This window comes from Canis lupus, chromosome 1 (genome assembly GCF_003254725.2).
Source record: "Canis lupus dingo isolate Sandy chromosome 1, ASM325472v2, whole genome shotgun sequence".
Classification (NCBI taxonomy): Eukaryota; Metazoa; Chordata; class Mammalia; order Carnivora; family Canidae; genus Canis; species Canis lupus.
The window spans coordinates 34,624,865-34,651,631 of NC_064243.1; the positions used below are offsets into that span (position 1 = coordinate 34,624,865).

Genomic DNA, 26,767 nt, shown 5'->3' on the forward strand with positions numbered 1-26,767 from the left:
GTGAGAGAGAGAGGCAGAGACACAGGCAGAGGGAGAAGCAGGCTCCATGCACCGGGAGCCCGACGTGGGATTCGATCCCGGATCTCCAGGATCGCGCCCTGGGCCAAAGGCAAGCGCCAAACCGCTGCGCCACCCAGGGATCCCTGTGTATTGTTTTAATAATGAAGAACAACACATACTATGGTTTCATACCAACATGAAAATATCCTTCTTATCCATTCAAAAAAGCACATTTTAAAAACGATGTCATCAAAAAAAACACAGTCAACTTACTCTTGTCAATAAAAATTAGTTTTCAGGAGGTCCTGGGTGGCTCAGTGGGTTAAGTGTCTCTCTTCGGCTCAGGTCATGATCTCCGGGTCCTGAGATTGGGTCCCCAGTCGGGCTCTCTGCTTAGTGGGGAGTCTGCCTTTCCCTCTCCTTCTGCTTGCCTCTCCCCCTGCTTGCGCTCTCTCTCTCCCCCTCTCTCTGTCAAATAAATAAATAAATAAATCTTTTAAAAAATCAGTTTTCAGATAAAACTTGAAATTATTCTAAATTTAATTTACTTCCTCACTTCTTTTCCCTTCTTTTCCTCTTCTCTCCCTTTCCTTTTCCTCTTCCCCCTCTTTCCTTCCCCCTTTCTTCTTCTCATTCCCATTTTCTTTATTTTTTATTTTAATAGGTTTGAAATCCTTACTTAGATAGGTTTTCTTTGTATTCTTCCACAGTCCAACATTACTTAACTCCCAGTGAATAAGTAACCTGGCTGTGGATACATAGCCTATAGCATTTTGGTGAAAACTTGTAATTGTATTTGATAACTAGAGGTATCTAGTTCAATTCCATCTTTTGATAAAGAACTTGAGGTGTAGGGTTTGAAGAGGCTGCCCAGGATGAGCTATGCTCTTCCATGTGTTAATAAATAGCACTGCTGGGCCTAAATCCAGTAGTCTACCTCAGCCAAATGCACATTTTACTGCAGTGTTGCTTTCACTCCATAAAAATTACTTTGTTTGCAGTGTTACTCTTGAAATTTCCTTTCCTATAAAAAGAAAGACAAGTTTGTGCCAATAACTATTTGCCTGGACCTTATCATCTATTGTTCCAGCAGGATGTTGTGAATCCTTTTACTGCCTAACTTTATTATCTCTTTAAAAGGCGATGCTGGGAAAAATTCATGATTCTCTTACTTAAATGAAAATGCCAGCTAGTTAATAATTTATAAAATAATTTTACTACCATGTGGATTTCCCTCCCATCTAATCCCGTCTTGCAAGTGTGTCTGTGCGCTAAAATTTTAATAGTGTAGACAGTGGTGTTGTTTTTTAAAATCATCTCTCTGAAGAGTTATAAAGCTGTAAAGGAAATGAAATTTGTTAGCCTTGAAGGAGAGGCCATAAGAATATACAGTTACTTGTAGGGACAGGCCTGCTTGCCCATATATTCTGGACTATTCTTTATTTTGTGGCTGCAGTCTATTTGCAGCAGTTTTCTCTAAGGGAATTTCTGCTTCTATCTCAAGTGATTTGTGTTCCAAAAGAGCTACAGAAGTTAATTTCTAATATCCTCTCCACTCCCTACAAGTCTATGTCCTGCTACATTAAGCATATCTTTTCACTTCCTTAGAGCATCTGTTCTGCCCAACCTAGGAGCTGTCTTAGGTGATTTTCCTGATAGGAACTGTTCTCATCTTCCTTGGCTTTCAGCAATGGTTCATGAAACAACGGAAGACTAGAGATGATTGAAGAGTGGTTCAATAGGTCAGACTGTTGCCTTGGCGGGCATGAGTTCCTGATATTGTTGACTGAGGGATCCTGCTATAGCACTTGGATTTGGCTTGGGGCTTGGTGACTCTCTGGCATCTCATGCTGCCATTTTGACCTTGGACACAGCCCTTTGGACTCACCATCAATCAGCACAGTAGATAATCCTAGAGAAATTAATGGAGAAGCAGAGTAAAAATCTCTGTGAAACCTATCCAATTCCAGATATTTAGGACTAGCCTAAGTAATTTTCTTTCAAAAGTTCTTCTCTTCAGGCATTTAAGTCAGAACTAGACACAAGTTTACCTTTGAATCCCCATTTATAGCATATATTCTTAATTTTCATTTCTCTTTGTTTTATATTTTCTAATATAATAGCACAGGCATTACTGAAAAAATTAATGAAAAGGAAGAAAATAATGAAAATATCCACCCCCTCCCTCTGAGAAAATCACTGATCGCATTTGGTATCTATCCTTCCAGCTTTTTTTACTGTGTTTATGCAGACATGTATGTAAACATACTACAGAAAATACATCACACAGTGTGTATGTGTGACTTGCACTTGCTTTTTTACTCGACAATGTATATTGGGCATCTTTCTGTACCAATACACATAGTCATCCCATTGTTTATATTAACTGTTTAGTGTGCTATTCCATTATATGGAGGTATCATAATTCATTTGACCAGTACCTCAATCATGGATATTTGGATTATGTTTTTGCTGAAGGTAACATAATTATACATGTGTCTATGATTACTTGAGGCAATATTTCTGCAGGGTAAATTCCTGGGAGAAAAGTGTCTAGGAAAATATATTATTTCAATTTATACTTCCAGCAGGATTATATGGAAATCTCTATTTCCCTATCGTCATACATCGTATTGCCAACTTTTTTCCCTTTTAGTCTTCACCAGTGTTAAGTGAAATTTAGTTTTATTTAGTTATTAGTGAGTTTGAGGGAATTTTTTAAAAATTATTTATTTATTTATATAATTAGAAAGAGGGCAAGGGAGGACAAGCAGGAGTAGGGGCAGAGGGAGAAGGAGAAGTAGGCTTACTGCTGAACAGGAGCCTAACATGGGGCTTGATCCCAGGACCCTGAGATCATGACCTGAGACAAAGATAGACACTCAACTGATTGAGCCACCCAGGTTCCCCTTGAGTACATTTTTAAAATTATGTTTCACAATTATCTGTAGTTTGGAGAATTTTATGTTCATATTTTTTGTATTTTCTTTAATGCGGTTTTTCTTTACTCACAGATTTGTATTAGAATTTAACATATTGACTTTTAAATTTCTCTCCTTTTGGGAACATCTGGGTGGCTCAGCAGTTGGGTGTCTGCCTTCAGCTCAGGGTGTGATCCTGGGTCTTGGGATCAAGTCCTGCATCAGGCTCCCTGTGGGGAGGCTGCTTCTCCCTCTGCATATGTCTCTGTCTCTCTCGTGAATAAATAAATTAATTTTAAAAATTCTCTCCTTTTGCCATTTGTCTTTTACACGTTTATATGGTCCCTTCTGTTCATCTTCTTCATGGTTTTTATCATGATGTTATTTCACAAAGTGTTCCCCACATAAACATTATTTTCTCATGGTACATTTATTACTTTTGTAATATGTCCTAATAAATTACAGGACTAGACTTCATTAAGCTTTTTCATATTTTTCTTGGTTGATCTTATTTATTTTCTAAATGAAATTTAAAATTAATGTTCAATGTTCTGAAGATGCTATATTTATTTTTCAGTTGTAGTGGTCATAACTTTATTATAATTTGTCATTCATACTGTCTCCCCGATATGATGTTTCTTTTGTATTTCAGTTATATTTTATTAAAGAGCTCATGGAATTTTTTGTTAGATTTATTTCTACTTATGTTTATTAGTGTTGTTAATAAGTCATCTCTAGCATTTCATTTTCTGACGTGTTATTGATTTTTGGTGTGTTATTCTTGAATTGATTGTTTTCCTATGCCTATTTTCCATTGCTATTAATATGTCAAATAATTTTCTTGGTTTGGCTCCAAGGAAGTTACATAATTTTTGGTAAAGTGATTGTACATTTTCCCCAATATAAATACTTTATTTCTTTTTCTTACATTTTTCAATGGTCAGAAACTCCAAACATTGTTGACTGATAGTAGTAGTAACAGAAAAAAAAATTTAACTAATGACTTTAGTGTTATTACTTTTGATATTTCATTACTAAACATTGTATTTGCTAAGATTTCTAAAAAATATTCCTTGCCAAATTAAGAAAGTATGCTTCTTTCACAGCACACTAAGAATTTTAATCAGAAATAATTTTGAAATTTAGACAATGCCTTTTCATTATCTACTAAAATTAAATTTTCATATTTCTAATATTGAATAATTTTTGTGTTCCTGAATAAATTTGGTCAAGTATATTACTCTTTTAATGTACTGCAGATTTGATATTTCATAGATCATTTGAATTTGTGTTATCAGAGAGATTGGCCCATTATCATGTGATAAATTTATCAAGTTTATTGTATCAAAGGATGCTTTTAAGAGATTTGCAGCAGTTAAATAATATAGATTTTAACTTTAATTAGTTGATAATTTTGTTTTTTTGAGAAAACTAACAGGGCCCAGAGCCATTTTACTGGATGTTTGATAAATTTTTAGCTTTTCAATGAATATTAATCAATTTAGACTTACTAGATTTTATTCAGCCAAATCCAGTTGTTTGTATTTTCCAACAAAAACATCTTTTTGAAGCTTTTATTTGCAGGAAATAAACTTTATTTTAAAATTATTATTTTCGTTTTACATCCCTTTTCTTTGCTAATATTATGTTTGTGTTTTCTTGGGCTTATTTTGGCTAGATTTACCAGAGATTGGTTAGTTGGTTTGTCCATTTTGTTTTGTTTTTACAGTTTTTGAAATAATAGCTCACTGTTTCTATCAATAAACTATAATATTTGTTTCAGATGTGAGCACTCAAACAATAAAAATAAAACATACAAATTTAAAAACAGTCAAAAATAAAGGGAGGGGATATCTGGAAATAAAATCAAATGGAAAACTTAATCCATTTTTGTCACATACATGTGACAATGTATATAAGTAACAGAATAAATAGAACTACTCACACTGACAGACACTCATTTGATTTTTTTAATGTTTATTTGAACATTGGAAAAAGCAATTACTAAGCATTATCTAATATATCTGTATAGAATCCTTCTCTTACATGAAAAAAAAATTCTTTAGTTATTGGATGTTGTATATTCTTTCAACTTCTGTTCTATTCATTTGTATTCTATCACTAGTGGCTAGTACCATACTATACTTATTATATGTGAGCTTGTTTTCTATAGTAGCTATATTTTCTGGGGATCCATAACATCCTCTGGGGCCTTCTCCAGGGTTGGGGATTTTAAGCTCTTGATGGATCAGAATCAAGGTTGCTGGCACTGGATTTCTTGCATAAGCAGAGAACAGGACATCCCTGACACTTCTGTGAATATGGACTGGAAATTCTCCACTCTTCAGCTGGATTTTTAGAATAAATCAAGCTACCTACCTGAAGCCTAGGACAAAATACATTCACATGGCTTCAGAGAGCCAGGATAATAAAACTATGTAGAAATTCCTTCAAAATTATTGGATCCATAAAACCAGGCCAAAAGCAACACAAAACTGCTCAATAATATGGCCCAAGAGCAAGTGAAATACCTAATTATCATGGAAGATAAATCATAGACCCAACAAATGGAAAAGTTAATTCCTGACAAAGTAAAAATATTAGACTCATTGGAAAAGGACTTGAATATTAATATATTTAAATCATTCAAAGATATAACATATTTGATCTATGAAAGGGAGACAAGAAGTATAAATTCTTCCCAATCATACATTGAACATTTACCAATATTCAGATGTCACCAAGGAAATATCTTCAAATTATAAGAATCATCATAACAGAAATCATGGCATCCCCCCCCATGCACTGAAATTAGAAATCTACATACCAAATCATGAATGATATAGCTTAAGGTAAGGAGAAATTTATTTAAAAAACAAATTATTGGAAACAAATTAGGTAAGTGTTCAACTCAGTTACAAAAGAAAACATTACACCTAAAGATTGTAAAACTAGGAAATAATAAGTGTAAAGAAAAAAAATAAATAAAAACATTAGATTTTGAAAATACTAATAAGCAAGACAAACTTTCCAGTAGGACTTATCAAGAAGAAAAAGAAGTCACAATGATATTAGAAATGATACATAATACAGATTTGATAGGGAATTAATAAATCATGAGCTAATATATCAATAACTTTATACTAATGATTTTGAGAAATTAGGTGAAATGGACAAGTTTACTTAAAATGCACTTCATGAAATTGACCCAAATAGAAATACAAAATTTAACAATTAAGAAAATTAAACTTCTATTCAGAATAGTCTTTGACCACGCATGGCACAAGAGGCTCTATACATACGTAGTTTTGCAAGTTTTTAGCAAGCCATCAAGAAATAGATAATCTTTGTATTTTACCAAATATATAAAAACAAAATTAGAAAAGAGGGAAAACTACCCAGTTCATCCTATAATCTTAGCACTAAATGCAATCACAGGACTGAAAATGCAAAGTGAGGCCAAGCTCATTTATGTACTTGGAAACAGAAATTCAAACTAAATATTAGCAAATTTTGCCAGAGTTTACGTCATTTCATTGGTCTTTTTAAACTTTTCAAACTATTCTATTTGGTTTTTCTCTTTCTTTTTTTTTCTTTGCTACTAGGTTGAAAGTTTATCTTAAATCTTGCTTTCTTAATAAATGCATTTAAGGGTTAACATCCTCTTCTGAGTACTAGTAGCACCTGGAATGGCAGTTCCATATCTAGAGCACACTGGTCCATACAGCCTGGACACTGCTTCCTCCTGAAGGTCACTGCCTGCCCTGTGGGGCTAGGGGCTATCCATTACTGTTGATGCCTTTCTGACTACCGCACCTACACAGGGTATGAAGAACTCTTTTTAAAAAACTTTTCCCTATGCATTTTGACCATATTCCTCTTCTTCACTTGACTTTGTTTTTCATCTTTCACTTATTCATTATAGCTTCTGATCCAGAGAGACACCTTTTAAAATCTTCCAGGAAGGTTCTAGATTTTTTTCTTTAATTTTGTATTTTTAGGGGACTGTAGGGATTTGGGATGATAAGGGAAAGCTATAGCATTTAGTATGCTTTATATTTTGTGATAAACTTTATTTGTGATTAGTGGTAAGTTTTATAGTCTTGCATTTTACACTTAGGAATATGTTCCATTTTGAGTTAATTTTTTGTGGAAGGTGTAAGGTCTGTGTCTAGGTTCATTTCTTTTTCTATGGGGACATCAAGTTTTTCCAGCAAAACTAGAAAAGACTCCTTTCTCCAGTGAATTGCCTTTGCTCCTTTATCAAAGACCAGTTGACTGTATTTGTGTAGGTTTATTCTGCTCCATTGATCTGTCTATTCTTTCTCTAACACCATACTGTCTTGATGACTGTAGCTTTATAATAAGTCTTGAAGTCAGGTAGTATCAGTCCTCCAACTTTGTTTATGTTGGCTATTCTAGGTCCATAAACTTTTGAAATAGCTTTACAAAATACCTTGCTGATATTTGATTGGAATTGCATTGAATAGACATATGATGTTGGAAAGAATTGACATCTTAACAGTATTGAGTCTTCCTATATGTAAGCATGGAATATCCATTTATTTAGATATTCTTTTATTTCTTTCATCAGAATTTTGCAAATTTCCTCATATCAATCTTGTATGTATTTTGTTAGATCCACACCTAAGTATTTCATTTTTGGTACTAATGTAAATAGTGTCTTATTTTTTACTTTCAAATTCCAACCTTTGTTGCTGTTATATAGAAAAAGAATAAGCTTTTGCATATTAACCTTGCATTTTGAAAAACTTGTTATAATCATTTATTAGTTCCAAGAGTTTTTTGATTTATACTGTGAGATTTTCTAGATAAGCAATTCATATCATCTGAACAAAGAAAGCTTTATTTCTTCCTTCCTGATCATATCATCTGAACAAAGAAAGCTTTATTTCTTCCTTCCTGATCTATATACTTTTATTTCATTTTCCCATTTATATGTATTATATAAGGACTGATTAATAAGGACTTTCAGTTCAATGTTGAGTAGGGATGATAAGAGAGAACATCCTTGTCTTGCTCTTGATCTGAAGGAGAATGGATTTCTTACCATTTGTGTTAATGCTAACTGAAGGGTCTTAAAAAATGTTCTTTAATAAGTTCAGGAAGTTTCCCTATGTTTATAGTTTGCAAAGATTCTTTAGCATGAATGAGCATTGGATTTTGTCATATGCTTTTTTTCCTTGAGTCTATTGATTTGATTATATGATTTATATCTTTAGCCTGTTGATGTGATGGATTACATTAATTGATTTTTGAATGTTGAACAAAACTTGCATGCCTAGCACAAATCCCACATGGTCATGCTGTATAATTTTTTATACATTATTAAATTTGATTTGTTAATAATTTGTTGAAGATTTTTACATCTGTATTCATGAGAGATACTCACCTCTAGTTTTCCCTGATGTAAATACACACTTTAATCAGTAATAATCATCAATTTTAATGAATGTACCGCACTAATGCAAGATATTAATGGTAGGGGAACCTGTGTGTGGCAGAGAGAGAGGGAGTATATGGAGACTTTCTGCTCAAATTTTCTGTATACCTAAAACTTTTTTTAAAAATTAAATCTATTAATGTAAATAAAATAAAAAGGAAAGAAAAAGTTGCCCTAAGGAAAGTTTTAGATCTGGCTCTGCCAGTAACTTTAGGCAAATCATTTAAATTTCAGAGCCTGTTTCATCATCTATAAAACAAAGGACCTAGAACAGTTGATCTTTAAGGTTTCCTCCAAATAGAAGAGTCATTCCGCCACTGTCAGTATAAAGATGTCAGGCCTCCAATAAATATTAAGGTGGAAGAACAGGCTATTTTGAAAGAAAATAATCCATCAATTTAGGTAAAACTTAAAGGAACATCACTACACAATTCTTGAAAATAAATTACACTGAATATAGTTATTGGATAAATCCGGAATCAGATGTAGTTTTTGTGAAAGGAATAATGGAGAAATGAGGCATAAATAGGTATTGATGAAGCGTTCATTTAAAGAAGATAGAGCTCAAGTGTGTCAAAGATAACTTCAGATGACTTTGGTGCTATGAAATTAAACGATATGGTCAAATGATAACAAAGATTGTCAGTAATGGAAGTTTCGTGAAGGTTATTAAAAGTGGTTTGTGGGCCTGTGGGAGTCTTATCTCAAATTTTCCCATCCTTATGAATCAGATAATGGCATCGAAAAAGATGCTGAAATACAGATGTTGTTTCTGCCCAATATGTTTCTGTCCGATATCAGTGTGGGGGCAACAGGCAGTTGGGGGAAGGTGGGGTGTCAAAACTGTAGACTCTGAGGAAACACAACCCTAATTACATGGCTTATCAGTAGCAGAAGGGGAATTAGAACCTGGGATGGGATATGCACTGACTGGCATCATCAGGTGGCATGATATAGTGATTAAGAACCTCAAAACTTGGTTTTCTATCCTAGCTTTGACATTTACTGGCTGTATGATCTTGGGCAGTTTACTTAATTTTCTCTATGCCTCCATTTGCTCTTAATTAAAATGGGGATAATAATAGTAACCATCCTTAGTGAGGAGACAATGAGTTAATATTTGTAAAGTGTTTATATTAAAGCCTGACCTACAGTAAGTATTACCTGAGTGTTTATTAAATTAATAAAATACATAAATTTAAATTCTGGTCTTAGTACTATCCTACTATCCTCTGATTCAGCACTTTTTAAAGCATGCCAAGAAATAACCCCAATTACCTATCTGTACCATCATTTAGCTGCATGTAATGAAACACCCTAATACATGACTTTAAGCAAATAGGGGGTTATTTTTCCCATATCGTAAGAAGTCTGCAAGGAGGCAGGCTGCTATTGGCATTGGCTCAGCAGGTTATGGATGTCAGGGCCAATATCTCTGGTTATTTTCCTCATACTGAGAAAATGGCTACTAAAGTTCTAATCATCATATCACTGTGAAACAGGAAAAATAAGACTAGGGAAAAGCGGTGTTAGCAAAATATTCCTTAGAAGTCCTTCCAGCAATTTCCATCTTTACTCAGAATCATGGCATGGCCTAAACAGATCATTGTCTTCACAGATAACCTTTCAAAGATCCTTACAGGTGTCTTATCTTCTTCTGTGTTCAGACTCCAGGTGTCAGTGATGTGAACAATTCACCTGCTAATTTTGACACATGAATTTTTGCGAAGAATGGAAAGTGGATGCCCAGCTCCGGGGGTGAGGTGTCAGAACTAGCCTTGGCTCCAGCAGGCCTGCTTGGCTCCCAAGGTTTTCCTGCGGGTTGAGGGAGGCGGGAGTTCTCTCTGCTCTTAGTTGGCCAACTTCACAGATAATTTAATCTGGCTTCTGGCACTTGGCTGGATGGCTTGATGCTACCATCTCTCATGGCAAATCTGTTTTCTGAAAACAAAATGATGGTGTTTGGTTTAATTTTGTCAAACTCTTCTTTTGTACTGGATGTTTATTATGCTAGCTTCTAAACTGGACTTTTAACCAGCTCTGAGGATAACTAACACAGAGGGCCAATAAATGGACTGCAGACATTTTAGCTGCCCTTAATTCTTGGAAAAGGTTGCTTTATATGGTAAAAAGTAGCTACCCATCCCACCATCCCTGCATTCCACATTTCTGTAATACTGCCTGACTGCAGAGGCTCATAGTTCTCCCAAAGTCTTGCCTTTTATGGACAAAGAGTCTGGGACCCAAGGAATAGTTTAATTAGCTGCTTCATGGAATCTCAAACTATTGAGAAATATGCTTTCCATCTTACACAAGAGAAAGAATGTTCTGTGACAGCTGCATCCCCAGTGAATTGGCCACTTCCATGTGAAGGGCATCTTAGGGCAATCCCCTGCCAGGAGGGTGATGATGTTGTCCCAGTGATGCTCCTGAGGTGCCCCATCAAAACATGCTACAATTGCCATTTAGTATAATGTGAAAGGGCATTTCAAATGGCACGTCTTTGCATTATTGGAAGAGTTCTGTCAGAGCTGAGCCTTAAGAGATGAATAGACTTTCAACAGATGAAGAAAGTGATATGAATTAGTTGTACCCAAGGAGCATAGAAGAGTAAAAATAAATGTTGTGTTTTGGGGGAAAATAAGTATTCCGATGATAATGGGATACATAATATTTTATTTTATTTATTTTTAAAGATTTTATTTATTTATTCATGAGACACACAGAGAGGCAGAGGCACAGGCAGAGGGAGAGGGAGAGGCAGGCTCCTCGCAGGGAGCCTGACGTGGGACTCGATCCCGGGACTCCAGGATCATGCCCTGGGCTGAAGGCAGATACTAAACCGCTGAGCCACCCAGGGATCCCCAATACAAAATATTTTAAAAGGTATACTCATGTTAGTTGAAACACTGAGTTAAGGTTATGGATGTCAGGGCCAATATCTCAGATAAACTATGGAAGACATTGAGCACCATTATAAGAAAGTGGGATTTCCTGAAGGCCATGGGAAATCACTATTTTTGATGAGAGGAGTGATTTAATCTGACCTACAGTTTCAGGAGGATAATTCTAGTGGCAGGCAGTGGTGTGGAGATCCAAGGATAGAGGCAAAAGTAACAGAGTTTATTTCAGAAGGTAATAGTGGTATAAGTAGAAATTAAGGCTCAGATATGACGAATGTTGCAGAGAAAAAATATTATTAGAATTTAACTATCAGTTGGATGTTGTGGTAGAAACTGGTAGTGGTCTCCCAATGTTTGTTTTCTTTCCTGTATTAGATTCCTAGAGATGCTATTTTTTTAAAGATCTTATTATTTATTTATTTATTTATTTATTTATTATTATTTATTTATTCATGAGAGAGAGAGAGAGAGAGAGAGGCAGAGACACAGGCAGAGAGACAAGCAGGCTCCATGCAGGGAGCCTGATGTGGGACTTGATCCAGGACTCCAGGATCACACCCGGGGCCGAAGGCAGGCGCTAAACTGCTGAGCCACCCAGGGATCCCCCCCGCCTCTTTTTTTTTTAATTCCTAGAGATGCTATTAACAAAGTACCACACACTGGAGGACTTAAACAGCAGAAATTTGTTGTCTCATAATTCTGGAGCCTAGAAATCAAGATATCAGCAGGGTTGGTCCCTACTAAGGCCCATGAAGGTAAATCTGTTCCAACCTTTGCCTAGCTTCTGGGGACAGTTTGCACTCCTTGGCATTCCTTGGCTTGTCATGACTCTAGTCTCTGCCTCCATCTTGACATGGCATTCAGCCTGAGTGACTCTGTCTTTTTATAAGGACTCCAGTTGTATTGGCTTAAAGATCTACCATCTGCCAGTATGATACCATCTTAACTAATTGCATCTGCAATGACCCTATCTCCAAATAAGACCACTTTCTGAGGTAGTAGGGATATGAACTTCAACATACATTCTTTGGGGGGGAAATTCAACCCATAACATCCCTTTTCCACACTAATGGAACCCTGATTTGGGGCTGGGTACATGACCACCCAGAATGGAGGCCGCTTTTACTAGCTGTGGCCATGTGGAAGAGTGCTGGCTAATGAGGTGAAGGTGGAATCATGTGGCATCTTCTATAAATCTTCCTTAAGGGACAGTGTACATATGCTCTTTTCACTCATCTTCATATTTTCCTTCATCCTGCTTCAAGGAATAGAGTTGTCAATTACAGCCAAAGTAGCCTTAACTTTTATAGGTGATGAGGAGGAGTGAGTGACAGTTATTTTGGACACCCTGGATAAGATGTTAACATGGAACTCTTTCAAAATGATAATTAAAAAGTCCCTACCTACAGCTGACACAAGCATACAGATGTGTGTGTGTGTGTGTGTGTGTGTGTGTGTGTGTGTGTATGTGTGTTGGTACACAAACTTGCAAAATTTTAATTGCAATGCATTTACACAGGCATTTATTCTGGTTTTTAATAGACCAAATTATGCACTGTAACTTACAATTAGCTTTATTTAATTATGTTACATGCCCGCCCTCTGAAAGATTTGAGCTTAAGACAGCTGAGATATCTTTAAACGTCTGCTTAATATTTGTTTAGAATAGAGGCTGAAGGCTATGGGGAAGAAAGCCCCTCTCACCTCTACGACCCAGAGCAATTGAGTTCTAGTCCCAAACTCTTATACATAGTTCATCCAGCAAACCAAAAGTATGTAATTACCCTGACATCACTGGGGAGAATAATTTTAGCAATGATTTGTTGTTACTCTAGATCCTGTAGATCTCTCTTATCTGTCATCCTATCACCTAAGTTGTTTCTGAAAATGTTTCTTCTAACAATGCTCCATCCCCTCCCTGAGAATTCTGGTGAATGAGTTACCTACAGCTTGCCATATTTCCAGAGATACTTTAGTATTAAGAAACTGGCACCTCTAGGCCATCTGGCTCCATCCTGACGTTTCTAATATAACATGTTGGTGCTGTAACCAGAGAATAGGAATGCTGCAGAGTGTCTAGAGAAGGAAATAATAAGTACAATAAGTACATGTAGATTTTGAATCACCAGTAAGTCATCCAAGTAGATCGTTCAGAGCAGGAAGACCACATATTTCCTGAAGAGGGATTTTATTTGAGAGAGAGAGAGAGAGAGAGAGAGAGCAAGCATGCACATGGGAGCAGGGGGGAAGGGCAGAGGGAGAGAGACAATCTCAAGCAGACTCTCCAACAAGCAAAGAGCCCGACGTGGAACTCAATCCCACAACCCTAAGATCATGACCTGAGTCAAAATCTAAAGTCTGACAGTCTGGGAACCCTGGGTGGCGCAGCGGTTTGGCGCCTGCCTTTGGCCCCGGGTGCGATCCTGGAGACCCGGGATCGAATCCCACGTCGGGCTCCCGGTGCATGGAGCCTGCATCTCCCTCTGCCTGTGTCTCTGCCTCTCTCTCTCTGTTACTATCATAAATAAATAAAAATTAAAAAAAAAAAAGAAGACTATCATTTAAAATAAATAAATAAATAAATAAATAAATAAATAAATAAATAAATAAATAAAGTCTGACAGTCAACCAACTGAGCCACCCAGGTGCCCCTGAAGAGGGAAAGTTAAAATAGATTTATGCCAAGTCCTGCTGGATGTGCTGGATCTGGATACATGCACACAAAGATATGTCCCAAGCAAGATGAGTATCATTGACAAATGCACTGACAGACTTCAGGGAGTAAGGAGAATGTTGCAGATCTATATGTGATCTATCTGGTGATTTGTGCATAATCTCAACACTATCTTTTCTATAGCTTTTCAGTGGCTTTCCATAGAATCCTTGGTTTTTACCAATCTCATAATTTAGTAGAGTTCTCTATAGCAAACACAGTCCATTTTTAAATCTGTGAAAACTGCTGTGACCAGCAATATCAGCACAACTGTAATGGCTGCTGCTCATTTAGCTTGTAAATAACTACTCTTCCCACTTAATAGCAAAAAAATCTGACTAATGAAATGCAATGGTACTGAGTTTCATATCTAAGGTAATTTTTAAAAATCTCTAATTAGCATCAATTGTTGGAAAAAAGTATGATTTTTTACCTACTTCTTTTACTTAGATTTTTTAAAGTTTATTTGACAGTCAAGAGAGAGAACACAAGCAGGGGGAGAAACAGGCAGAGGGAGAGGGAGAAGCAGGCTCCCCACTGAGCAGGTGGCCTGATGTGGGTGGGCCTTGATCCCTGAACCCTGGGAACATGACCTGAGCCAAAGGTAGATGCTCAATTGACTGAGCCACCTAGGAACCCCTTTTATTTAGATCTTAATCTTTCCCAACTGCCTTCTAGGGCAAAACAGCTCTCCTTGGCACCTCAGTTCATATAAACATTTATAAAGAAACACACACATTAGATGATAAAAGAGTGGTTTCTTAAATGGGTTTTAGCTATAAATAATGGTTAAAAAGTGACTTTCTCAATTCAAAATGCTGTCATTACACTGAATTTATAGTGACAAAAGAAAACCTGGAAACAATCTAAATGTCAAAAAGAGAAAAGTTTAAGAAAAATATGATATTCATATTATGTCATGCTATGCAATTGTTAAGCATGATTTTATAGAGTTTTATTATTTATTTATTTATTTATTTATTATTTATTTATTTTTAAAGATTTTATTTATTTATTCATGATAGACATAGAGAGAGAGAGGTAGAGGGAGAAGCAGGCTCCATGCCGGGAGCCTGATGCGGGACTCGATCCCGGGATTCCAGGATCACGCCCTGGGCCAAAGGGAGGCACTAAACCACTGAGCCACCCAGGGATCCCCGATTTTATAGAGTTTTAAATAGCAAGAGAATATTCTTATTAAATACAAGTTGCTTGATGCAAATTGTTACATAGTATGTCACAAGTAGCTATGTATGTATTGTAAACAGACTGGTCTGTGCTGTATGTTTGTAGTGTTTTCTCTGGTTGATGAGAGCAGGAGCAATTTTTTAATCTTCCTTTTTTAATATCACACATAAGCTGCTTTTGTAAAAAGGAAAAAATAAGCAACCCAAAGGGATCTTTTCTATAGCACCAAGGGTATTTTCCTCATGTCCAAGAAATACATCCCAACTTTTACCCTTGTGGTGCAGACAAATATGGAAGGAAAAGGATTTGCTCAAATATATTGATATTGTTAGAAAATGCTTATCTAATGCAAACACAGAACCAAATGAAATGCATAAACATTGACTATTATAAGGGTATGCATATATATAATTCTTCCTTTTGAATTTTAAGCAAAGACCACAGCTATATAAAGTTGGCTACTTGGAATACAACATAAGGGAGACACAGGGGTCCTTGTCATTTCCAAGATTAGCAAGGATTATCATCACCAATATGTCAGACACCCTTTCCTGAAAGAAAGAAATAAAGAAAGAAAGAAAGAAAGAAAGAATCTATACCAGTTTTTAGAAGTTCTTAAGGAAGAGTATGTCCAGCCTATACACTACAGACTAAGAGTTAAAAGCTATTACAATAGTCAAACAACACTAAGGTAACTAGAATTTAAGATAGGGTCTTAAAATCTTTCAGTGGGAAACATATTTCTATGAACCTCAACTGGGTAAAGGTATTCTCCTTTATCACCACTAATTGTGTGGTAGAATGAAAAAGCTAAAAAAGTGACAGGCAGGTATTTCTTTTCTAGGGTGAAAAACAGTATTCTCTAATTCAATACAGAATTACCATAGAAATATGTATCAGTAAATAATGTATTACAGTTCCTAAAATGGGGCTACTTTTACTGAGTGAAAATTTAAGTGAAATTTTAAGCAATATCCCATTATATTATTTACACTATAAAAACAATCTCTGTGTAAATTTTTCTCACACACACAAAAAAATACCTGTAAAACATAACTAAGATTATTAGATATGGTATAAAAAGCCAAAAAAAAAAAAAAAAAAACAAACAAACAAAAACCCCAACCTGGACATGCTAACAGTGAACAAGAAGAAGTTCCAAAAATTGTAGACTGACATCCCATAAAATATTTGAGTAACGGTTTATGCTGATGTTTCATTAAAAAAAAAAAAAGAAAACAACAAAAAAACCCCTCCAGGAGCACCTGGATGACTCAGTGGGCTAAGTGTCTGACTCTTGATTCCTGCTCTGGTCATGATCTCAAGATTGAGATGGATACTCATGTTGGTCTCCACCCTGGGGCTGAAGCCTTCTTGCTTAGAATTGCTCCATCTCCCTCTGGCCCACAGATATCCATCTCCTGCTCCAAAACAAAACAAAATAAAACAATAACTCCACAAAGCTATTTAATAATGATTATCACATGCAGAATAACAAAATCAAGCCCATTAGAATGGGTTCAAACTGTTATTTGACTGCTATAATTATTTATTTAAAAAGAAACTGATCATAGACTAAAATCTTAAATGACTTTATGAAAATGTTATATTTTCTAACGATGGGAATGAGAATTTTATTAATGGTTTTCTAAAATGTATGGCAGGAAGGGTATACCAAACTTTGAGACTATCAGATTAACTTGTAAAACTTTATTAAGGACCTAGTAAGATCTTTAGTAGATCCACTTTTTCACTTTGCAATCTTAAGAACGTGACAAAAAGAAATAGATCCAATTTTTGCATGGACGTGTTGCATATTGCAACATATTGCATGGACTACAATTATTGATAATGAATAACTTTATGCTAGTAGAATGTTCTCGGAGTTACCTTGATTTTTGTGATATCAATTTCGTTTTTTTTTTTTAAGATTTTATTTTTTTGAGAGGCAGAGTAAGCGAGAGAGAGAATAGGAGTGGGGGGAGGGAGAGAGAGAAGCAGACTCCCTGGGAGCAGGAAGCCCTACGCCGGGTTGGATGGCAGGAGTCTGGGATCCTGACCTGAGCCAAAGGCAGACACTTAACCAGGTAAGCCACGCAGGTGCCCCTTGACATCAATGTCTATTAGTATAATTATAAGGCAAAACAAACAAACAAGCAAACCAACCAACCAACCAACCCCTACGGGTTTCTCTATTTTGGCTTAGAGTTTGATTGGAAATTTTCAGGAAAACATCCCTGAGTTGCTACTTTCTCTTTATCTCGAACACTCCGCTTTCCCTGCCCCCTACTCCACATTCAGTGACTCAGAGACTATTTGGAGAGGACACCTGTTTTCAATGGATCCACAGGAAATACCTATGTTGTCTTTTCACAATCCGACCCTGCATCTGGCTGGCTGAAATGTGATCATGATATTTAAAAAATAAAAAAAAAATGCTGCCCACAGGCTGAGGCAACTTCGCTGCGACAGCATTTACTGGAAGGCACTTATTTTCCTTCCATGAAGCTCTGGTGTCGTACGTTAGGAAAAAAAAAAGGGGGGGGGGCGGGGCGGGGAAGAGCAATGCCAGTTTAACCCTCAAAGGACAAGTATTAAGTTACACACTCGAGTTTTGCTTCCAAACTCAGAGGGGGATGTTTCGAAGCAGAACCAGTCTTGAAGCAGAAACAGTTGCCTGCCTGACACCCCTTTCTCTAGGACCCTTGTTTATAAACCTCCTGTCCAAAGTTCCCAGGCCGCCGTGTCGCACCACGTATGGGCAGGCTGTTTGCAGACCTCGTGCGGCGGAGCCCGGGCAGCCCCCGCACGCCCCGCCCCGCCCCGGCCCGCCCGCAGGTGCCACCCGCCGCGCGCTCCCCGAGCCCCGCCGCCCTCGGAGCCCGCCCACCTGACGCCCAGGGGGCGCCCCCGCCCGGCCTCCCGGGGCCCCGCGCACCAGGAGCAGAATGACGGAGATGACGAAAGAGCTGACGTCACGGCGCCCGGCCGCCGCCGCCCCGCCCCGTCCCCCCGCGCAGGTCGCCGGGCGCTCGCGGTCGCCGTCCCGCGGGGCGCGCCCGCCCCAGACCCCGCCCCGCCGCGCCGCGCCGCGCCGCGCCGAGCCAGGGATCCCCCGGCGCCCGCCCCCGCGCGGCCTGCGCCGCCCCGCCCCGCCCCGCCCCGCCCCGCCCCGCCCCGCCGTCCAGCCGCCAGGCCTCTCGCGAACATGGCGCTCGTCCCGTGCCAGGTGCTGCGGGTGGCGATCCTGCTGTCCTACTGCTCTATCCTGTGCAACTACAAGGCCATCGAGATGCCCTCGCATCAGACCTACGGCGGGAGCTGGAAATTCCTGACGTTCATTGATCTGGTAAGGCCTTGCGCTCCCCTCCCCCGTCCGCCCCGCACCGAGTCCGCGTGTGTGCAGGGGTGGGTGGGTGCGGGCACCTGCGCGCGCGCCTCCAGCCTCCAGCCTCCTCCAGCCTCCTCCAGCCTCCAGCCGTGTCCTCGCCTCTTCCCCAGTGCTTGCGTCTGAAGGCCTGGCTGCCCCCGCAGCAGCACCTCCCGACCACCGGTTACCAGGTAGCTGGGGCGCGAACGGAGGTGGGCGCAGCCAGGTGGTGGGCTATGTGGAGGGGAACGCAGACCTGCTGCTAAGAGGTGACACGGAAAGAATCGCAACTTAACAAATGGATCAGACGACCTTGATCGTGAGTGGCCTCAGACCCATTCGCCCTCAGCGTGCTTTCCAGAGCACTCACCGTGGGATCAAGTTGCAGCGACTGTTGGAAACTGGGTATTGTATTGTCGAATCACTTGGACCTTGCTCTGAAAGGACCACAGTCCTGGTAAAGAAGAGAAAGCGCCTAATAAAGTTGTCTTCTTTGCATCTCTTTTCTTGCCCATTGTCAGTAATTTACTTCTAACTTTTCTCCCAGAAACATTAGGGGAGAGGTTTTCAAAATGCATTACCAGTATGACTTTACACTCCTTATATTTCCACTTAAAAGTGTGTAATAGTTTGCAAACGCAGCTCTGTTGGCACAATAGGATAGCCTTGGCAGTTGCAGTTGTTTCTGTTTGTTTTGTTTTGTTTGTTTAAAAAAAAAAAAAAAGCTTATCCACTTCTGGCACTAAAAAGGCTAGAGCATAAGAATATGAGCATAAGGCCCAATAATGGTATGGGGTGAAATCTAGGAGCTTGAGGGTGAAAGGTGACTAATTTAGACTGGGTGAAACACACACTCACCAATGACCAAATATGGATAGAGGGTTAGAACAAATCAAGGAATTCCAAGGCCTAGAGGAAAGGTAGAAGCAAATCCTGGGATGACAGAACTGCCCATTCAAGATTATACACAAGGTAGACTGCATAATCAAGATTATAATCTATAATTGTTGACTCTCCATTTTGATGAAGAGAACATAATATGTGTTTCAAGATATTTCCAAAGGCTTAGGGTCCCTCAAAGAAATGCAGTCAGAGGACTTTTTGTTTAGAAATACCGCTTTATAGTTGTTTCACGTTAGATCCTTTCAGAGAAGAGTTTAAGTGCTTTTTCTCAGCAGTTCCCAAACTATGCACATGACTTTGGGCTTCAAGACTTCCCAGGGCATAGAGGGTTTCAAGGGTTTTAGTTTTCAGATCCTCAACTTCCATCTCTTTCTTGAAACCGATCTGCCTATGAGCATGGGTGCCTGCCTGCCAGCTCTCCTTTCTTCTTCCTCATTCATCCAAGGGATGAGCACATGACAAGGCTCCGTGCTGTATTTATCTGTTCCTTTTAGCATTCAGAATGCAGATTGTCACCAAGACTATCTTCACATTTGACTGAAAAAATGAAGTCAGACTTGTTTTGACAGAAAGTCTTATTGGGTTGATTGGCTTGTCAATGAGGATTGGCTCTGCCAATTATGTTATAGAGCAGACATTTTCCATAGATTGAATGGTGAAATCTGCAGCCCTGAGGTTCTGATAAATATGTATCAGAGCATATGAAATCATGTTCCTTTTTCAAGTGCTTTATGTTAAAAATGTTTAGATGTTATTTAAAAATATGTGCATAGATTTTCGGAATTCTGTTTTAGAGGCTATGCAAATAAAATTCCTCTTGGATCACTACCTATCCCAATCCTTAATCAGATCTCAAAGTTGGCCTGCTTGAGTGTTGCCAACAAGCAGTGCTGAGCTGAAATATGGTTGGAGATCCTACCGGGGTCATGGGAACTATGAATAGTTCTCAGAAGCACCTTTGTTTTAGGTATAGTTTTGGGGGAGTGAGGGTGGAGGTCAGCAGGTGAGAGGGGTAGAAATTGCGGGTATCAGTTAAAAAGGTGAGAGATGTCTACTTCTCACATTGGCATTGCTTACTATGTGTTAAAAAAACAAGGCTTTCAGGAAACAGTATACTTCTCATAACCTTTGTGTGACATCATACCACAATAGAGCCAATTTGACTCTACGTAAACTGCCATACAGTTTATATTTTAGCATTTGATGACTGGACGTGCCTGTTTTAAGTATTTAATCACCACAAATATACATTTATCTACTAGAATTCAGACCATAAATTCAAATTTGATTCCGTTTGTTTCATATTTAGATTCTGTGTAGGGCCTTCAGCCAGTTATTCAGACTTTTTACTTTTTATGACTTATGATTGAAATATAATAATTATCTTTAGTCAAGGATTCCTGTGAGAAAGTATGTCTGGAACATATTCATAAAAACATTCCTTCAAAGTGTTATTTTTTTAATTATTCGAGATTTAGAGGCTTTAGAGCTTATAGATTGTATAGTTGTTGAAATAGTCACCTGCTCAGCCCTTAGTAATGGCATGAAAAAATTAGGCTACTTTTATTTTTTGCATGTTTAAAACAAACTATAAACATTATTACTTAGTGTGTTGGACAACTTTAATGATACTAAGCTCATTGGAACAATTTTGGAGGAGGATTTAGCTTCTAAAAGTTTAATGAGAAGCCCCTTTTTCTAGCCAAGTTGAATTGCATCAGAACATTATCCTGGAGGCCACAGTCTGATTGCATGTTCCACAGCATCAGTTTCCCGGAATGTAAGTCAGGAGTTTCAGGCTACATGGATCCAGGAGATGGCAGTGGCTATTCTGGCTATATCCATTATCTTTCATTGAGTATCAGAGTCATCCCAATAGAATCAGAGCTCATGGCTAAGGACCGAAACACAAGTTATTCCTGATGGTAATCTTACATTGTTCCTCCCCAAGAACTAGCATTGAAAAACTGTAGGAGGACTAAAGTATTTTGAAAATCCAAATTAGTAAATAGAAATGGAACGCTGCCTTGAGGTGGTAGGCAGACTGATGAGCCCTCAAAGATGTCTACATCTTAATCACTAGAACTGGTGAGTATGTTAGGTTATGTGGCAAAGGAAATTAAGGTCCCTAGTCAGCTGACCTTAAATAGGGCAGTTGTCTCGGATTATCCATATGGCCCCATGTAATCACAAAGATTCTGAAAATGGAAGGAGGCAGAAGGGAAGAGTCGATTGGAAGAAGATGTGACTGTGGAAGAAAGTCACTGAGTGGCACAATGCTGCTGGGTTAGAAGGTGGAGGAAGGGGCCAAGAAGCCAGGGAATGTGGGAGTTGTGTAGAAGCCGGAAAGAACAGGAAATAAATTCTTCTCTAGAGCCTCGAGAAGAAACCAAGTCCTGCTGACACCTTTATTTTAGTCCAGTGAGACCCATTTTGGACTTCTGGCCTCCAGAACTATAAAACAATAAATTTGTGCTGTTTAAGCCACTGAATTTATGGTAATTTGTTATAGCAGCAAGAGAAAACTAGTACACTTGGTTTTAAACCCTCTGATCCAGAAAAAAACTTCAATGTGGTTGTACTTATGCAGTGACTCAGCTAGTTCTTTATGTATATTAGGTAACTGGTTAATTTTAGCTTTAGCTTTAACCAAAATGCAGGTTTTTGCCTCCTGCATCCACAAAACGGTGCAGAGGAGACATAACAATGGGCAGTATGAGAGTCTATCAAAACTGAACAGCATTGGAAAAACTAGGTCTTTACTGTGAAGTATTTTGGAATCTATCGTTACACAACAGACCATGCCAGGAAGACTACTCTCATAACTAGAAATAAGCTAGAAGGAAAGAAAATCTAAATAAACTAATGTCTATTTCCTTAGCCAGTATCACATCTAATGAATTTTCTTGAAATGATACAGACTCATTCACTTATTTGATGATTAAAGGATAATTCTCCAAGTTTTGCAGTGATTGCTTCCAAAGGTAGTCAAAATGAAGAATCGGAATAAAACCAGAATAAACAAATTAAAAGAAAAAGGCAATTGTATGTTGAGGCCTCAAAGTAGTGCTGGAGTAGAATAGATGTTTCGTAAATATTTGAATAAATGGAAACTTTCCAAATATTCAATGAGCGTTCTTGCCCAGTTTCTTCCTAAAATATTCAAAATAACAGGGACTTTTGAAATGTACCAATCAAAATTGTATTTCAATGCATATGGTATAGAATCGGAATCAACCTCTTTGAAAAACATGAACTGGACATTTGTTATCTAAAAAAATTAAATTTAAAACATATTTCAAAATACATATAAGGTGACTTTTACCGTAGCATAATTAAAAACATGTCATAAAAAATTGCAACTTTAAAATAAAAGAGACAAATATGTATTAGGCTATGTAACCTATCGGGATAGGTTATTTATTGCTATTCAAAAGCAAATTTAGCTAATCTTCAGGCAACCAAGGCAAAAAAGAATACATATTTGATTGCATCGTCCCTAGCATTAGAATAAAGGAAGCGGAAGCGTGTAGCAATTTATCAGGAAAAATAGAGTGGTTCTTTCCAGGTACTGACTTTTCAAGGCTATTTCTCTCTCAGACTGTCATATAAAGGACATTGGATAGCATAATAGATAATGCCTTTGATTTTTAGCAGAATATATAGGAATATTCTTAAAATTTATGTTTCTTACATCATGATTTTATGAAAGCCAAAACCATGGTCTTATATTTTGACTGAGTGAAGGCCTTTTTGTAGAGCCTTAAAATAATAAAATCTAGATATTTATTTTTGTTCTCTAAATCCTTATTGCAAAAGAATTTAAGAAAATCACAGAGGGAGCAGAATAAATAAGGGCTCAGATGTTGAAAACCTTGGGGTGTTCAAAGAGCAGAAACTGGTCAAGTATACCTGGGGGATACATTTTTTTTTGCTTTTAGACATGCTAAGAATTTTTGACATTTTAAAAAATATTAAAAAGAATTAATTGCATAAGTATACTATCTGAAGCATTTATGTTTGTCTTATATTTACTTATGTACTATAGTTCATGGTTTAATTTTAAATAGGAAAAAAATATCTTGAGAAGAGATTCTGTGTATCATTATGTAACTATGGTACTTAGTTTTGCCAATCAAAAACCACAGAGTGCCATGTGGAGGCCAGTAGTTCATTGAGTACTCTGAACAAAATTAGGTGGGTTTTTTTGTTTGTTTGTTTTGTTTGGATATTATACAAAGAGGGTAAAACTGCACTTTTTTTTTTTTCCAGTAGAATTAAACTTGACCCTAAAATGTGCACATAAACTTTAAGGATGAAATTTTTTGTTTTTTTTTAACCTGAGGAAGAATTGTTGAGTATAATACTTCACATAGAATCCTCTTCACTCTCTTTCAAACTGTTTCTTTTGGGTTAGACATAAAATAGGGGCCTGGTTTTGTCAGAGTGGGGGAAAAATAGTTGATGATAGAATCACCCATTCCCTTTCTTAGTTGCAAATGTTATTGACATTACAGAAAGTCATCTGACCACGAGTTGAGGTCACTTTTTTTCCCCATCCCCACCATCCTCCATGTCTGGTATAACATTTAGCAAAATTGGTAGCTGCTCTTGAGGGTTTTCATTTGTTTTGCTGTGTTCCCCTGAAATGTCATATGTTTCTGTGGAAGTGTGAACAATAATACAATTTTCCATATTGAATCAGATGTTCCTGTGACCCAAGCATTTTTGGAAAAATCTTACTGCTTCAGATTCCATAACAGCATAGCTTTCTTTTGTGTCTGGCAGCCTATGGCTAGACAGTTAAAGGGCCCATTTCTTACCTGCAGGGCAGTCGTGTCAGGATACAGTGAATACAGAGCGCTCTTTGAATGTGAAAGGCCCCCTTGATCAGATCCATTGTGGAGTGGAGCAAAATATGGAAGGTAGCTTTGATAAGCTAGATCAAGATATGCTAATCAGGAATAACCAGAGAAACTGTTTGAATTTGCAAAGTGGCAAGAATTACTATCATTTTGAGGCTTGAAAAAATAGAATATATTCATTACAGTGCTTTAGAAGCATGGAATTCTAGAAAATCAGCTAGACAATGGCCTCACCCCTTTGTTTTTTTTTTTTTTTTTACCCCTTTGTATTGACTTAAATTTAGACCTCTGAGACTCTTATAATTTAAAATTTTAATATCAAAAACAATACATAGAATTATAGAGAATTTGTACAATACAGAAAGCCATAGGGAAGAAAGTATATTACATTTTAGTGATCCTTAATTTTCTGTTCATTATAGTATTTTAGTGCTTCAAGATGGTATTTATTTATTTATTTATTTTTGTTTTAAAAAGATTTATCTATTTATTTGGGAGAGAGACAGTAAGAGAGAGAAGGAGCTGGGGAAGGGTGAAGAGAGAGAGAATCTCAAGCACACTCCTTGCTGAGTGCCGAGGCTGACACAGGGCTCGAACTCAAGACCCCAAGATCATGACCTGAGCTGAAACCAAGAGTTGGATGCCTAGATACTGAGCTACCCAGCCACCCCAAGATGGTATTTATTTCAGAGCTTTACATACACACAGAAACATATATAATCAGATTGCAGATGTATGTCTATATATGTATATGTACATATATATAGTTAGATTTCACAAAAAATTACATTCTTTGCAAAGTTATTTTTAAATTATAGAGAAAAATATTTGTCACTCAGCAATACCAATATTAGTATTTTGGTATTTGCCTTTTGAGCCATATATGTGTGTGTGTGTGTGTGTGTATACAGAGAAAACAAAAAAATACAGTATATCGTGGTTTGCATACATTCATTTTTTAAATTAACATACACCAAAATTCACTTTTTGGTGTACAATTCAGTGATTTCTTTTTGACAGATGCATAGAATCATGTAGCCAGCACCATAATCACATAAAAATATTCTTTTATGTTGAGCCCTTATAGTCAAATCCTTCCCTAGGACCACAGGTTTGTTTTCTATTCCTATAGTTTTACCTTTCTAGAAAATATATATAAGGCATACCATCTATAGCCTATGAGTCTGGCTCTTTTCATTTAGTGAAATGCATTTTAGATTCATCCATGTTGTATATATTGATAGTTTGTTCCATTTTATTGCTAAGTAGTATTCCATGTTATTGATGTACCACTTTATCGATCCATTCATAAGTTAAAGCACATTTGAGTTTTTTTCTAGTTTGAGGTGATTAGGAAAAGAACTTCCATAAACATTTACATAAAAGTTTTTGTATGAATGTGAGTTTTTTTTTTTTTTTTTTTGTAGGTACCCAGAAGTGGAATTGTTTGGTTATATGGCAAGTATATGTTTGACTTGATAGAGACCACCAAATTATTTTCCAGAGTGGATGTGCCATGTGGCATTGCCATTAGCAATGCATGAAAGTTTCAGTTGCTCTGTGTCCTCATTAGTAAATAGCATTGTCAGTCTTTCTTCTATTTTAATGGGTCTGGCCCTTGTTTTTTGTTGCTGTTGTTTTGTTCAAGATACGGGGGTGCCTGGTGGCTCAGTTAAGCATCTGCCTTCAGCTCTGGTCATGATCCAAGGTCCTGGGATGGAGTCCTGCATTAGGCCATCTGCTCAGTGGGGAGTCTGCTTCTCCTTCTCTCTCTGCCTACAGCTCCCCTTGCTTGTGTGTACATGCTCTCTCTGTCAAATGAATAAATAATTTTTTTTTCAAAAAAATTAATTATTCTCTATGATTTTGTCATTTCAAGAATCTTATATAAATGAAATTTTATGCATATGACTTTTTAGAATTGGATTTTTAATTCTCTGGAGATTCACCCAAATTGTTGCATCTGTCAATAGTTTGTTCTTTTTTTATTGCTGAGTAGTATTTCATGGTATGAGTGTACCACAGTTTAACTAGTCACCCATTAAAGGACATCTAGATTGTTTCCAGTTTTGAGCCATTATGAATAAAACCGCTATGAACATTCATGCACAGGTTTTTGTGTGAACATAAGTTTTCATTTCCCTGGCATAAATATTCAGGAAGGCAATTGCTGGGTTGTATGGTGGTTGCAAACTTAGTTTTAAAAGAAACTGCCCAGGACAAGAGTTGTTACACCATTTTTTATTTCTATTAGCAATGCGTGAGCCATACAGTTTCTCATCATTCTTGCTAGTTATTTCATGTTATTCTTCATTTTAGTCATTTTTGATTGGTGAGTAGTGATAGTTCATTGTAATTATAACTTGCATTTCTGAAATGGCTAATAATGTTGCACAATTTTCCATGTGCTTACTTGCCATGTGTAACTGAAACAAATAGT

The 26,767-nt window shown here is 37.4% G+C and overlaps 1 protein-coding gene and 1 long non-coding RNA gene across 18 annotated transcripts in view; one reads left to right on the forward strand and one right to left on the reverse strand.

Annotated features, from left to right (window-relative positions):
• Positions 1-5,534: 5,534 nt before the first annotated feature.
• LOC112644222 (uncharacterized) lies at positions 5,535-18,249 on the reverse strand. The gene is made up of 2 exons (XR_003126226.3): positions 18,128-18,249; positions 5,535-10,326 (listed from the first exon to the last, which is right to left on the reverse strand). It is a non-coding gene; the product is annotated as an uncharacterized LOC112644222 (long non-coding RNA).
• Positions 18,250-18,343: 94 nt separating this feature from the next.
• AIG1 (androgen induced 1) overlaps positions 18,344-26,767 on the forward strand; it is a 240,202-nt gene continuing 231,778 nt past the window's right edge. For 16 of the 17 annotated variants that reach the window (XR_007412383.1, XR_007412385.1, XM_025422441.3 and 13 more), the window contains exon 1: positions 18,354-18,538. Coding sequence is in view for 15 of the 17 variants with exons in the window: in XM_025422441.3 (XP_025278226.1) it covers positions 18,398-18,538 (141 nt within the window). In the remaining 2 variants the exon portion in view is untranslated. Of the gene's footprint in view, positions 18,539-18,690; positions 19,062-26,767 lie in introns of those variants that run through there. The other variant, XM_035700878.2, reaches the window with a different exon arrangement.